We start from the raw sequence: 17035 nt of genomic DNA on the forward strand, positions 1-17035 counted from the left end.
TGATAACTCAATCCTTTCAGATTATATTAGATTGAACATAACTTATCATACACATGATGAACATAATTATGTGTTTTTCAACTTCCATTCAATACAATAGAATCTATAAGGATTAAGTTATAACCATTTTGTTAATAACTTTGGTGTAAACCCAGCTTAAAGATGCATACCTCTTTAATGTCTTTGATTGAAACTATAGACCTTATACAAATACAGTAATAGACTGGCTTCTCCACACATCTGTGTAATCACTTGTCAGCTGATTTATGATGAATAATTCTATAGTCTGATTTTTACTCTAATATTGGTGTATGAAGGAGGCTCCTTTTCCCTTTTATATTATCCTTGAAATGCAAAATTTCCAAAAACCTTGTATATACGTCGACGCGCAATTTATAAAGGAATATACCTGTCAAATTTCATGAAAATCTATCACCGCGTTTCACCGTAAATGCGCAACATATAAATATATAAACATTTAAACATTAAGAGAAATGCCAAACCGTCGACTTGAATCTTAAGCTGCGTTTACTCTGTGTAACTTTGTTATAAAACATTGGTTATATAACAACTTTAACAAAAATGTTATGAATTAATTTAACTTGTTACATGTAACTTCGTGTTTTAAAACATAATTTTGTGTTATATATAACAAGTTTTCCCTTTAGCTATGTTTAAACTGTGTAACTTTGTTATAAAACGTTATGGTTATATAACAACTTTAACAAAAATGTTAAAAATTCATGTAACTTATTACATGTAACTTTGTGTTTTATAACATAATTTCGTGTTTTATAACAAGTTTTTCCTTTCCCGCACGACGTCGGTGAATATCAAATAAAAAGTATAAATTTTTGTTACTTGTTACATGTGTTATAAGAACGTTTCATTACTTATAACATGTTACAATTTATAGAATGGAATTGAAATAGGTGGTGGGGGAAGTAGCTGAATCATCAGATGCTTACAGGCGCAGATGCAGGACCCTGACCTGTTGGGGGGGGGGCGTCCAGGGGACCCCCCACCTGAAAATTGTAGAGGTTTTTAATCGATAACAGCATTTGAGAGCTTTATTTGTTGAAATTGATTAGATTTTTGAACTTGTTCATTTAAATGCTAAAGTCTTGATACTTATTTCTGCAACTACAGTATTTATTCTTGCATTTTTTATTGTAGTTCTGATTTTCAATATATTGTTTGGGTACATAAATTTCCTTGTGCTAGATACAGAGTGGCCCAAATACCTTGTATTTTCGGTTCATTTTCTAGTCTTTTTTATGTTATTTCCGCCAAATCCTGTAATCGATCAGAAGAATTTGCTCCCTCATTTTATTTAGATTATTAAATTACTAATAAAATGAGATTATTTGGAACTTTCTATCCTCAATGAGTACTGACTTACAATTTTTCAAAAATAAGTAAAATTAGAAAAAAATCATTTTGATGGATTTTAGTTTTTGATCTACAATATCTTCTGATTGTCACCATTTAAATGTATGATTCAAGATTCCTCTGAGCGTAGTTTTGTGCTCTACAGGCTTTATCTTATATATAGATTTCCAGGTAAACCTGACAACAATGATCCTTGTATTTTGGAAAATACCTGAGTTTTACCTTATTTAGATTATTAAATTACTAATAAAATGAGATTATTTGGAACTTTCTATCCTCAATGAGTACTGACTTACAATTTTTCAAAAATAAGTAAAATTAGAAAAAAATCATTTTGATGGACTTTAGTTTTTGATCTACAATATCTTCTGATTGTCACCATTTAAATGTATGATTCAAGATTCCTCTGAGCGTAGTTTTGTGCTCTACAGGCTTTATCTTATATATAGATTTCCAGGTAAACCTGACAACAATGATCCTTGTATTTTGGAAAATACCTGAGTTTTAGCTTCATTCATCATCAGCAACTCCATTGTCATCACATTCAGATTTCGCACCATGATATAAGTTCATTAGATCATGTTCTATGAGAATCACCCGTTATATGCTCTTAATTTAGTGGAGAGGCGCGCATAAGGACACCTCAAGAATCAGAATTTCAAACACTCATAACTTTTGACTTTGACAGAATGATCAGATCTCATTGTACCACAGCTCATTCTTCTCAGCATGTGAAGGCGGTTCCAAATTACGCATTATATGTGAAATTCGACCAAAAAATTGAGAAATCCATCCTTGAGTGTACTTCAAACAGTATTTCAATTCACAAAAAAATGACTAATTTCCTTATTTAAAGCTGCATAATTATTGTGAAATACTTCAGATAAAATTTCAAAATGTGGAAAAGTATTTCTTCTTTCCACTACAATAAAGAATACCTTCAATTCCAGTATTATTAGTCAGTTACAACCGATTTTAAAAAGGGCGATTCCAGTTTTTCATTTTTTCGCGATTTTTCTGTTAATCAAGAGTCTGATACATCAAGAAACTCATGATTGATTCCAAATTGTAGACAATTCATCCTCTACGAGCTCATAATTGCCTAAAATTCATCTTGAATCACTGTTCCCTATCATAGCACTGCCTAGACCGTTAATTTATGGAAAAGTATCTTCGATTTCAATGTTTGTTTATAATCTTGAAGGCGGATTTGTACCACGTGACAGTCAATGGCTATGCTTTGAGTAATATAGTTACCACTGTAGAGACCCACAAACTTGCTTTTGTTTTATAACATGTTACAAATTCTATTTTGTCAATCAAACTTTTGTTGTATAACAAAAATTTTATAACTTATTTTTCTAACAAAAGTTTCTTATAACCTGTTACATATAACAAAGTTACACAGTGTAAACGCAGCTTTAGACCTCACTTCGTTCGGTCAATTAGCTAAAACAGCTTGCAAACAAATTGATCATCATTACAGATGTATCAAGGCTATACTAGTAGTTCTGTGAACAGTAGACCTCGCGCAGTTATAACGACGTCCCAAACCATAAGCACATCCACACATACCGCGTTTCGCCGTAAATGCGCAATATATAAACATTTAAACATTAAGAGAAATGCCAAACCGTCAACTTGAATCTTAGACCTCACTTCGCTCGGTCAATTATATTTTGATATTTTTACATTCAAGGATGGAAAATATAAATTCAAGATTATTATTTTGCTTATTCATGCTAGTAGAATCAATTATCCAGATTTATTTGTTGATAGAAACAATTAGTAATGATGCAAAAACAATACCAGCAAACAAGGAAAATTGGTCATATTCATTTATAACAGACAATATATTGGTATTTTTATAAATTTGAGTACAAATAATATTGATTAAAGATTAATGTCTGTTTATTTATATAATGATCTTACTTCGCACATATTACTTAAAATGAATAATTGACGAAAGATTTTCATTTACTTTAGAAAATCGATTTTAATGTCAATTATAATATAAATCTCAATAAATCTTAAACTGTACAAATATGAACATTCAATGATTCTCTCATCAGCTCTGCTGTTAGTTTGATAAACAACATTAGTAAATTATTAACAAGTCATATGGTTCATATGATTAGAAAGAAGAAGCGTGAATGTAGAGCAACCAGCTTCTTACATCTCCCCCCCTTGAACGAGAAACTTCCTCGAAGGTGTCAATTTGCTTGAGTGACAGATGATTGGTTCACTCCCATTGATTCCGCAGGCCACTTCATACATTGAGTTTGATATTCTTCTTATAATGGGGAACGGTCCACTTCTAACTTCATCTAATTTATTTCTATTCAACTTGTTCCCTTTTTCTATATACACTAGTTCTTTTTCCTTGAAACCATATATTCTTCTGTTCTTATCACATCTCAGTTTGTTCCGTTTGTGGTTTAAATTGGAATTTTTTATTGCTTCTTCTCTGTCTATTTGTAAGTTTCGTTTTTTCCTCAGTTGTGATGGTATTATTTCCAAATCCTCTCCCAATAGCAGATATCTTGGTGTAAATTTAGTAGTGCTATGGATTGTCTTGTTGTATTCTGATGTACAACTTTCCGCTATTTTCGACCACGTCTGCGTTCTTCTTTCTGGACTATTCACTTTGCATCTAATACGATTCACCAATGTCTGGTTTAGCCGCTCATTAAGACCATTTGATTGTGGGCAATCTACCGATGTGAACACCATTGTAACACCTTTTTCGAGTAGGTAATCTCTAAACTTTTTTGATTTGATAGACGCATATTGATCAGCTAATAGGATCTTGACAGAATGGTTTTGTAAGATAGGATCTAGCAAACGAATGTAATTCTTTAGTAGTTTGACCGCTAGAGCTTGAAGTGAATGCATATCTAGAGAAGTGATCGACCAATATGTGTAGGTATCGTTTTGTTGAGTTGTTTCCACCAAACCCTCCAACAGTATCTATCGACATGATCTCATACGGTTCACTAGCTGGACCCAATTGTGAAAGTAATCCTATTGAGCGACCTCTTCTTGTTTTATTCTTCTTACATATATGACACGAATCACAATAGCGCTTGACCATTTCATCCATGTTGGAAAAGTAGTAATGTGGACGTATGTGTAATAGTGTGTGGTGAGTTCCGATATGTCCTAGTTGAAAATGAATTTTCTCAATCAATTCTTTACCCTTTTCTTGAGAAAGGAAGATTCTTTTGTTTCCTTTTATACATTTGTAGAATATTTCCTCTTTATATTCAACATTCCTATTATTCATTATTGCTTCTTTGTTTTTTTCTTGATCGTCTTTTATTTCTTGTATAGATATCAAATTCACAACTGTTAAAATGTCTTCATTTCCTTCAAAGTGCTCTAAAACTGGATTTCTTGATAAAGTATCTGCTTCAACATTTCCTTTTGCTGGGCTATATATCAATGTGAAATCATATTGCGATAGGTAGTATACAAGATCTCCCAATTCTTCATCGGTTCGTGCTTTCACTCTGAGATTCTCCAATGGTTTGTGGTCTGTGATCACTGTAAACTTCCGTCCTATCAACCAATATTGCCAATACATAATTGTCTCTTTTATAGCCATACATTCCAGATAGATAGCTTTTTTCTTCTTTTGAGCAGGGCTCAGTTTTTTTGAAAAATATGCTACTGGATGAAGCTCATTATTTTCTTTTGGTTGTTTCAGTACAGCTCCAAATCCCTCTCCACTGGCATCGGTGAAAATGAATACTGGTTTTTCATAATCATAAATTTGTAATACGGGACTAGAACATAAGTATTTGTTCACGTTTTGGAAAACTTTATCACATGTCTCTGACCAGATGTCAGGTATGTCCTTCCTCAGTAGATTGTGCTGTAAAGGTTGTAGAACTTTCACTGCATTCTCTATGTATTTATAATAGACATTTATTTTGCCCTTAGACTGGCGTACATTCTTCTTGGTTTTCGGTTGTTTGTCTCTTTTCAATTGCTTTGAGATTGTCAGTGAGTGGACGGACTGAGTTATTTTCAATTATGTGTCCCAAATATTTAATTGAACTCCTTGCAAAGTTACATTTTTCCAATTTCAGCTTGAACCCTTCTTTATAAACCGCATCAAGTACGAGGTTTATATGTTTCAAGTGTTCCTAAAATGTCTTTGAAAATATTAAAATATCATCAATGTAGCAAGTACAAAAATCAGTCAACTTATTTTTTTGTAAAGTGTTACCCTATATTCTTTGAAAAATTGCAGGCGCGGTCTTCAAACCAAATGGTATCTGTAACCATTGATAATGGCCTTCGTGGGTCACAAATGCAGTTTTCATTCTGTCTTCTTTTTTTATTGGTATTGTCCAGAATGCTGAATTAACATCAAGTACTGTGTACCATTTACAATTACCAGCCTTCACTGTTATATCTTCTATTCTTGGGAATGGTTGTGGCTCTGGTATTACAATTTTGTTCAGTTCCCGGAAGTCAATACATAGCCGTGATTTTTTTTTCTTCTCGTTTGAAGGCAAGTGTAACAGGAGATGCAAATGGTGAAGTTGAATATTTAATCAATCCTGCATCTAAAAGTTTTGAAATTTGTTGTTCTATTTCTTTTTTATCTGGGATACACGTTCTGTATGGCTTCTTAATAATATATCTATCTTCTGTAAGTTTGATTTCTGCTTCTGCATGTTTTACCTCACCTACATCATATTTGTGTTTTGCAAATAGTGATTCATAACCTCCAATCAGCCTTGTTATTGTTTGTCTCTTTTCAGTATCAAGATAATTCAGATTGCTTTCCATATTTACAGAGAAGACAGATGACTCATAATTCAATCTTTCAACATCTGTTTTGTCATCAACCTTCTGTAAAATTTCTAAATTTTCATTCTGTATCAATTTGAACTTTTTTATTGCATCCAATCCAAGAAGTAAATCATAAGAGAAATTATTGTTCTTCACAACATATACATCTAATATTTCTTCGATTTTATTGATTTTCATTGGAATTTTGGCCCGGCGATTTGTAAAATTCACACCACTAATAGTTCGAAAAAGGTTATGGTCGTTCATAAGTTTTGTCTTCAGCTCATCAACAATTTTCTGATTTATTAGAGTGATATTTGAGCCACTGTCATAAACCCCTTTTACAATCTTCTTTTTATCAACTAGTACATTAACTGTAATCAATGGAATGAACTTACACGCCGGCTTATTCAGTTTTTTGATTATCAACATCGAGTGTATTTTCCTCACAGGTTGTAAAATTCACTGTTTTATTTTTATTCCTACAAATCTCTGCAGGATGAAAGCGATTTGGTTTTCCCAAGGATGTACATACAGAACAAGGAGTCTTCTTTCTTCTTATCTCTTCCATCTTGGTTGAGTCTTTTTTCTGGCTATTTATATGACTATGTCCGTTTGAGTTTGTGAATGAATCATATTTTTGAATCTCATTCATCAGATCTTCTGTGGTCTCGATATTTTCCTTATCTAATCTATTCTGAATATGAACTGGTAGTCCCACAACAATATGTGAGATTCTAGATTCATCTGTCATAGTTCTCTCACATTCAAGCAATAATCGTTCCTTCTTCAAAGCATAATCAAGCATAGATCCAAAATTTTCAATGTATTTGAATGAATATGCATATCTCACATTTGACCAGCCTTTATTAGAAAAAGTTTGGAGAAATGTTTTTGACCACAAATTCCAATTTTTCAATCCTAATTTATATTTGTTGGAAGTATACCAATCTTCAGAACTCCCTTCTAAAAATAGTCTTAAACATGTTATTTTTTCTTCATCGTTGTGGATATTGTAACGGATACATTCTTTCTCAAAATCTTCCAGCCAGAATTTTGCATTTTGTCCAATTTTCCCCGAGAATTTTTCCAAAACAAATTTCCTATCAATATCAATTGAAAATTCACTCTTACCTTTTTTTGGCATGTTGAACAAAAAAATCGATTTATAATGATCTTACTTCGCACATATTACTTAAAATAAATAATTGACGAAAGATTTTCATTTACTTTAGAAAATCGATCTTAATGTCAATTATAATATAAATCTCAATAAATCTTAAACTGTACAAATATGAACATTCAATGATTCTCTCATCAGCTCTGCTGTTAGTTTGATAAACAACATTAGTAAATTATTAACAAGTCATATGGTTCATATGATTAGAAAGAAGAAGCGTGAATGTAGAGCAACCAGCTTCTTACATTTATACTTATAAATATATTATTTCAATTTATCTGTGAATAGATTAATCTTCAAAACTCTCATCAGTGTATTTTGACAAGCATTCAAACCTAACCTATAGGTATTCATAATCCTAGAATGCCTACTGGCCTCATTTGATGCCACATGTATTTTTAAGCTTCCTCCCGATAAAAATGGAAAATATTTATAACTGGACTTTACCAATGCAATTTAGACACTATAAATTAAATAGAAATGAATTTTACTTACTATTTTGTCAATTATTCTTATTGCAACAGTTCTTCAAAAATGTGCCTTCCAGTAAAAAGTTGTATTCAGTGCAAGGAACAGTTTGTGATGAAGCAGCTGTGTTTGGCGAAATACGAGCTCTGGTGTTGGTTTCTGGAACTGCTACTGGCATCAAATGAGTCGTATATGCAGGAAATGAATGTCAGATGTTAATATTATAGAAGTTGTGACTGTTTGAAGATCTGGCATTAAATGATGCCACCATGCGTGAAGAGGTTAGGCTATATCAGTTTTTTCATTTATCATTTTGGGGAGTGATTATAAGTGTAATCCCTTAAACAAGGCTGAAGCAAGTAATAGTATAAATAAAAATACAGTAAACTGAGTGTTACAGAGATCATTTTCCAGTTCAGTACTTATAGCATGGGCATAATTTGCTCTGTTGCAAATGATAAATGAATGCCTCCCACTCTTTCAAATCATTAAGAGACCGTAGGGTGACTACACCAGTAGAAGGCACCTTAACAAAAATTCCTGCCTTTATTTGGCATTAAAGTATTGTTTTTTTAGGAAAATCTAAACATTTTGCTTTTGCCATATTTGTCAAAACTTTATTCAGCTAGCTCACTTGATATTTGATAAGCTATGAATTATAGTAAATTTTTAAATATCTCAATTTCATGTTTTGTTTTTGCACCAATAGTAAGCACCTCAACTCTAGTAGTAGGCAGGGAAATGTACCAAAAGTAGGCATCTTTATAATGAAAGCCTAGCCTTAGACTATACAAAAATTGAAAATGTAACAAAATATATATATACAGTATAATAATTATTGTTCAGTTCACCTTGAAATTGCCAATACTTAAAGAGTTGCTTCATAAATTCCAGAGAACTAGGAGAGTTGAGGATCGAAATGAATTGATGAATCCTCTTGACTAATATAAGACTATAAGTGAGAATCGGTGGGAAAAATGAGACAATAAATGACAATAAGCTAACTATTAATCAAACTTGACATCAAACATCTAAAGTGGGTAGGACTTAGTTCACATAGCCGAAGTCTATTTTTAAGTAATTAGTCTACTTCCAAGCTATGAGGAAATTTAAGTTTCCTTCTAAAATATCAGGGTTTAAAAGTTCAGTTAAAATTAATTCTCTTCTCACATTAAACTTTCTCTTACCATATTCAAGACATCGTTCATTCTATTAGGCCTACAGTTTATCAAGGGGATCACTGTAGCTGTAGACTCATCACAATTATCAGGAGTACTTACAATCTCACATGCTGTTCTCATGATCTTAGTTTTTCGCTGAATTTGAATAATTGCGAAATTGGATTGTGCAAGTGGTGAATTCTCTGGAAGAACAACGAAGCCTAAATCAGCATCATTATCCAAAACTTCTACTGGTAGTTCTCCCAACTCTTCTTGAGCATTGTAGTCATCACACATTATAACATCCAATTGTTTCTCAAGTCCTTCAATCTCTTGCTCTCAATTAACATTCCATCATCAAGGGTTGTTGATCCACCTGATTCTCAAGCTCCTCATTCTCTGTAATTTGAGTGATGAAAAATGAATTGCAAATTTCATACCCATCAGGCTCCTCAACTGGAGATGAATTTCCATCACTCAATTCCTCTAACTCACTTGGTTCCCATTCTTCTTCGTTTTCTGAGGATGAAGATATTTTTTCAAATAACAAGAAAACTGCATTTTTTGGTATTTCTATGTCTTTTATATTTTTTACTAATTCATAGCTATTTGATATGCAATAATTTCTGCCAAAATTTGTTTTTTTGTTATTTAAGAATTTACATACATTGTATGCTAGAGCATTACAGTCATTTACCTTTCTCAAATAATTGGTAATCAATCCCAAATAATTCTTATTGGGATTCCTGCTTTACTTATTTTTATATTCTAATACTAAATATTCCACTTCTTGGTGAAAATTTCATTTTATAATAATGTTTTTTAAATTTTCGTAGGATAGTCAAACGTACTATGAAGTAATATTTTCTGTTAATCCACTTTTAATAGTGACTGATTGTAATCATATTAGTATGAATTTACTACTTGATATTTTCTTGATACATTCCTGTGATACTTTTTCTTATAGGAGATACTTTCTTATAGGAAGTGCAAATATTGTATTTTATGAATTATTGTTTGTTATTATCTGTTATGTTAAATTATATTATTAATCATTATAATGTTTTGTTGAAAATAAATATGTATTTCATTTGAATTTATTATTTCTGTAAAATCGTTCCATGTTGAACTTGAAAATATGACTTGTGTGGTCACGAAACCATTGAAGGTTAGTACAAACCATGGCCATGTACTGAATAAAAGGGTAAAAGAAAGGAGACGGGGCCGCTGAAAGCAATGGATGAACAGGTATAAGTTCTAGTGACCCTGTGTGTGTGTGTATGTGCGTCTGTGTACACGATATCTCATCTCCCAATTAACGGAATGACTTGAAATTTGGAATGTAAGGTCCTTATAATATAAGGATCAGACACGAACAATTTCGATCAAATGCGATCCAAGATGGCGGCTAAAATGGTGAAAATGTTGTCAAAAACAGGGTTTTACGCGATTTTCTCGAAAACGGCTCCAACGATTTTGATCAAATTCATACCTAAAATAGTCATCGATAAGCTCTATCAACTGCCACAAGTCCCATATCTGTAAAAATTTCAGGAGCTCCGCTCCATCTATGCAAAGTTTGATTTTAGATTCTCAATATTATCAGGCTTCAGATACAATTTAAACAAAAAAATCGAGTGGAATAGATTGAGCATGAGAATCTCTACAATTAATGTTCAGTAACATTTTCACCTAAAATTAAAAATAAGCTCGAAATACGAGTAAATGTGATTATCCAATTGCAAACTGTTGGCAACTGTTGATTCTATTAAATGATTCACTATGAAGAGTGAAATTTGAGCTCAAATCTTTGAATAGTAGACTTGAGATGCGCGGGAACACTAGCGTCAAGTGATCAATTTTCATAACGGCAAGGAAAGTTGTGTGAGTGCGCCACACCAGATTTTCATAAAGATTTTTTAAGAAGACTTGTGCCATGAACACTCACTGTATGCTTTCCATTAAGCTGATACTATAATAATCATACTATACATTATATTGAATGATTTGATAATATTGTATTCATACAAATAAATAATTATAATACACATATCATCAGCTGATGAATAGCGCACGTGGTGTGTAACCACGAATTGTATGTAACTCAAGTTAGTCTGTATACAGCTTGTGAGCAAGTTGAGTTTCATCAGAATGAACCATTAGAAATAATTGAATAACAAGTAGGCTACTTGAACACTGATCTAGATTCAATAATAAAGTGAGAATACAAGTGACAGGTAAGGTGGAAAGTCCCTACCAGCTAAAACTGCCTTCAAGAGAGCAGACGGGCCACTCCGGCCACTAATGAGGGTAATGAAGCGGATTCAGAGGAGAATAGAGTGTGGTAGTCGAGAGTTGCAGGATGAACCTTTTTGGAACAATAGCCCAGTGTACAGGTAGCGCGCCCCCGTCTCCTTTCTTTAACCCAAATAAAACTGTGTAGAATTTGACAAAATATTTGTGTTTGTATTCAATCATTTCTGTAGAGCCTAGTGAGATTAATTTTAAAAGGGTCAAAAAATGAAAATAGATTATTTATTATTTTTTCGAAGAATAAATTTATTTTAATTAATTTTAAGTTGTCAGCATTGCTTATGAATAATATCAATAGACTCATTTAATCAATGTTGACAGTTCGAAATGATTTGCACCATAGAATCCTAGTACTGTATCAGTAAAAACAAAAACCTATGCTCTATGAACAATGAAAGAGGGTGCAAACATAGTGGAGCGGCGAAGGTAGCTTCAAGCTTGGGAGTGTTGAATGTAAAGCAAGTATTCAAATGAGACGAAACATACACACTTTAAATGCCACACTCTCCAGCTTGAGCTACCTTTTGCACCCAATGTCAACTTGGTTTATTGAATAGGTAGGTTACGACTCGAGCCCTAAATTAAAAGTAGGAACTTGCTACGCTCATTCAATCAAGCCTCCTGTACACTAATAGTAGCCGCCACTAGTGGGAAAACAACATTCTTAAAGGGACAATAGACGTAATTGTAGTGGACGCCACGTGTTTGGCTGTATACAGAGTGCTTCTTGTACAAATTTGTGGGCTACTCAAGATAATGCGGAAGATGAACAATCATGAGGAAGGATAAGGTCAAATTTAACGTATTGCTATCTAGTGAGTTACCAGAAATAGTATAAAATAAGAATACTGTTCATGAAATACTGTTTAGTGTTCATACTGTAAAAACCTTCAGTTCATGAAACAGCAGATGAATAATTTAAATCATTCGGAGAGAATTGTTGAAAGGCTACCAGCTTCCTTGCAGTCACTAACATCCATAATAATTGATAAAATTTGTTAAATATGAATTTCTCTATACTTGAAAAAAAAACAGTTTTATTTTTGTCATATCCACATTTATTAGATTTGTACGCAGTTTCGTGTAAAAACCAACACCATCGCTATAGCTGAAAATTTAGATGTGACAAAAATAAAACTGTGTTAGCCTATTTCTATTCATAATAACTGTATGGAAGGGGACCGACTAGTTGGTCGATTGATTTTGCTGTCGAATCATGAAGTCTTCTTCTTCTTTGGCTGTGCCTTATCCCATTTAAATGGGGTCGGCATTCCTTCCTCTTGGTCTGCCTCTCCACAAAGCCCTATCCAATGCTTCCACTCTCCCGCAAGTCAGCCGCTATTCTATCTCCCCACCTCATCCTAGGTCTACCTCGTCCTCTCATACCATCCTAAACTAAATCCTGCACTCTTCGTCCAACATAATCCTCCTCCCGTAGCTGTACATGCCCAAACCACCTCATCCTTGTCTCCTGCATTTTCTTTCCCAGTGGTCCAACTTTTACAGTGCCTCTGATCAATTCATTTCTTATTCTATCTCTTCTTGTAACCCCACACATCCATCTTAACATTCTCATCTCAGTCACTTCCATCTTTCGTTCCTGTTTCTTTGAAATGAGCCATGTTTCTGTTCCATACAGCATAGCTGGCCTCACAACTGATCTATACACTTTTCCCTTCATTTGACAATTCACTCTCTTATCACAAAGAACACCACTCATTTTTCTCCAGTTCATCCATTCACAATTTATTATATGCTGTATTTCTACATCAAGCCCTCCATCTCTCTGTACACTTGAACCCAGGTACTTAAAACTTGCAACTGGTTGGAGTTGGTTTCCTTCAAGCTGTAAGGGTAGCCCATCATCATGTCGAATCATGAAGTAATAGCTGTAGAATACAGTGAATTATACAGAATTATTTAAAATGAATGCCCTAATTGAATTTATTTTTAAAAACTGTGCACTCAAACAAAACAAATTGCTCACACAAGTTTCATGATGGTGTATTGTAAGTGTGCCCTCCATTTTTGAGGCTCAGGCGACATCTACAAAAAAGTGAAGTCCTTTCACCATGGTATAGAATGAAACAATTTTATAAGTTTAGAAAAAATGAGACACAAATGTTGTCCAAAAAAACTTAAAATTTGTTTTACAGAAGGACCATGGTTTCGTGGCTACACCTGCCCGATTCTCAGCTAGACTGGTGTTTTGAGTAGGCTACATAAGAAACAGGAAGTTCCCAATTTTGAAGTTAGGTGCTGGGGTCACAATGAGGAAGTGAGGAGGAGTCTTATTCTTTCATTATGGAGAAATACCAAAATATCTCTTCAAAAACAATCAATTTCTTATAAGTTTTGTCTGACCATGTTTTGTGGAAAGGCACAAAAACATTGACTTATGTGTATCTCGTTCATAGCTGACATAGTGTTCATCTATGACATCTACAAAAAAGTAGAGTCCATACATCATGATTAATTTGTGGAATTACACAAAAAGTCTTAACTTAGGCGAATCTAGTTCATGCTCCTTTGATGAGGGTTTTTGGTTCCTCATATACGAACATTAAGTCGATTGAATTTACAGCTTACATGAAACGTTACCTCATCCACTACCTCCGTAAACAAAGCCATAGAGCATTCTGGTGACGTCAGCACAAGTAGGACTCCTACACCAATAGAACACTAGCTAATATAGATCAGCTGAAATTAACAACTTTTTATTAGTGTAGGAGCCCTACCTGTGCTGACGTCACCAGAATGCGCTATGGCTTTGTTTACGGAGGTAGTGGATGATGAGGTGACGTTTCATGTAAGCTGTAAATTCAATCAACATAATGTTCGTATATGAGGAACCAAAAACCCTCATCAAAGGAGCATGAACTAGATTCGCCTAAGTGAAGACTTTTTGTGTAATTCCACAAACAATGGTGTATGGACTCAACTATATGGATGGAATAGACGTGATAAATTCATTGTATGAGTCCTCAGAATGTATGGTCTCATGGGGAACGTCTACATTTCGCTTGTATAGTTCATCCCATGAAAAGGCAATGCATCCGGTTTTAAGCGGAAAAAACTTAGCGAGTCTAAGATGAGCCAAAGAATGAAATTTAAGGAATTAAATCCTTTAATTGGAGCCAAAGAATGTTCTAATATGAATATTAAAGCAGGATTAACAAGCATTACTACGTTCTGTATATGAAAATAATTTATTTAAAAAAACAACATTTTCATAAAAGATTGTAAACAGTCACAAGACTCCTAAAATGTCACACATATAACAGATTCTATCCTCATTAATAATAATATTATTGATTCTATCCTCATTGAAATAAGAGTTTCAGACAGTAAATTTCCATTTAAAAATACAATCTTATTCGATATGATAAGTTACCACGATTATCAAAACAATATCAATGACAGCCGACAGGACACATTTTCATAATAATAACTATATTGAAGAGATTCTCCTCAATAAGTGATGAACTGTCGAACGTTTTCAATAGTAGGTTTTTATGGAACAATTCAAGAATATACAATGCATATTTCATTCGCAACCATAATAACAATTTATAATTCAATTTGAAATTTATAATTTATTATAGAAAAATGCTGACAAGGAAACTTATCAAGCATTGAAATAATTGATTATAATTATCATAGAACTAATTCAATTCAATCTTCGATATTATTAGTTTATAATTGAAAAACAGATTAGGATAGAAAATATCCATTTTCATCACAAAACAGTTCTTGATTTTGTGTGTGTTTGTCCTCGTCTAAAATAATTGCTTTCTTTTAGATTTTCATAAACATATAATTTTTTATTGAAAGGCTTCAATTTTCTGGATTGTAAACATCGCGACCCGCTATGCCTGTTCCTTCTGAGTCTCCCAGCCAGGGATATTTATTCGGGCATTCTCTGCATGTTGTAAGATACCTGGAAAATATGAAATTAACATTTATAACTGTAATAGGCAAGATTACCTACGTTTACTCTACATTCCACTGTTTCTCATATTTTTGGAGCCCATTGCCTTTTGAAGGTCATCTTAATATCAACTGCAAGCAAAGACTTAATAATCATGGGTTAGATCTGTGGTGCAAGTTTATTTGAAAAAGTTACAATATCATATTTATTATTATAGAAATAACTTGCATTTTTTGTAAACAAAGTTCAAAAAGGGTACGAGATAATAAAACACTAGAATACACAGTTTAAAAGCGCTGTAGTAGGTAGATCCACGTTATAATGGCAGTGGAGAAAGATAGGAGAGAAACATTGCCGATCCTCTGTCTTGTCAATGCCATCTATAGACGGTACCTGATACAGGTTTATTAATGTAATAATAACTGTTCATTCTCGTTAAAAATAATCAATTATATTTTATTAAGCAAGAAATTATATTTTTCAATAATTTCATAATGAATTTTCATCATCAAGATGAAATATTTTGTTAATCAATTATCAATTCCACATTGTTAAAAGACGATCTGGCAGCAGAGCAAAGCGAGAAAGAGATAGTGCTATCCGCTTTGATAAATGATAGACAAGGATAGCAATACCATTGCTAATCAAACACTGCCATCATAACGTGGACCTCACTATAGTCTAAAAATATCATGAGTTTATTGAAAAGCTTCAAACATGTCTCAACACCTATGATGTCATCTTCAGTGTGACAATTCAAAAGTTAATAGTTATTTGTACATCTAGAGTGAAAAGTACTGTTTTTTCTCCCTGAGGGAAAAGTTTGAAGCCCGAGGCGAAACCGAGGGCAACAATTTTCCTGAGGGAGGAAAAAAAATTCACTCGTGATCTACACAACATTTTTCTCCACCTACATTTTTAAAAACTGCAAGTAAAATAATTTTTAAAAACTTACGTGACCAAACAATGTGTTACAACATAACCTAAAAAATAAACGGCTGGGCTGGCTTGTAATCACAGTTCTCCGCCGACAGCGCTATGCACTATCAGTTGGCAAAAGTTGTAACAACAATGGCCAACACAACAACTATGATGAAGTTCCCATCTCAAATTTGATTAGTTAATGAGGAATATTCGTTGGCTGGTATTTTCAATAAAATGTAATAAAAAAAATATTTATACATTTTTTTAGTTTACTGATATGAAGTTTGTAATAATTTTCATATATAACATAAATTTCATATATTGATCAAATGTCTGGTTGAGGTATTGAATTTAGTTGGTTTAATGACTATTCTATATGCTTCCTCATCTGAGCTTAGACCTTCTAACCTATTTAAAATCTAGGTACGTTTTTAAAATAGAGATGCTTCCAATGTTATTTAAATGGAGTTACTTTTACGCTCTAGGGAGTTTTCGAGTTTTTTCCTCCCGAGAGCGAAAAAGTGACACTTTAGTATTATGTTCCAGGGACTAAAGTAAGCACTTTAGATAGGAGGTGGAGGAAAAATGTATTGTGGATAAATTCAATCATTCAGAATTATACAACTTACAGAAAAGTACCACAGGCTAACTTATGCCCCCAAAACAGTTCCAATTCTAATTTATACAACAGTCCAAATGTAACTAGAGGTTATGTGTGTAACTTAAAATTCTTCAATTCACTACTGTATATCTCATCAATAACAGTATCTGGGTAGGCCTACTAGATACTTCTGTAATAATTAAACAATTCAAGTTGCCCTATGAGAATACTTTATTAGAAAATATTATATCTATGCATAA

General features: G+C 33.0%; 1 protein-coding gene across 1 annotated transcript in view; it reads right to left on the minus strand.

Moving 5' to 3' along the window:
- Positions 1 to 14512: 14512 nt before the first annotated feature.
- The window catches only part of LOC111052297 (chitin deacetylase 1), a 47041-nt gene continuing 44518 nt past the window's right edge, over positions 14513 to 17035 (minus strand). Inside the window, exon 10 of the mRNA XM_039428921.1 lies at positions 14513 to 15259. Within this exon, the coding sequence (XP_039284855.1) occupies positions 15157 to 15259 (103 nt within the window). The 3' untranslated portion in view covers positions 14513 to 15156. The remainder of the gene's footprint in view (positions 15260 to 17035) is intronic.

This window comes from Nilaparvata lugens, chromosome 5 (assembly GCF_014356525.2).
Source record: "Nilaparvata lugens isolate BPH chromosome 5, ASM1435652v1, whole genome shotgun sequence".
Taxonomy (NCBI): Eukaryota; Metazoa; Arthropoda; class Insecta; order Hemiptera; family Delphacidae; genus Nilaparvata; species Nilaparvata lugens.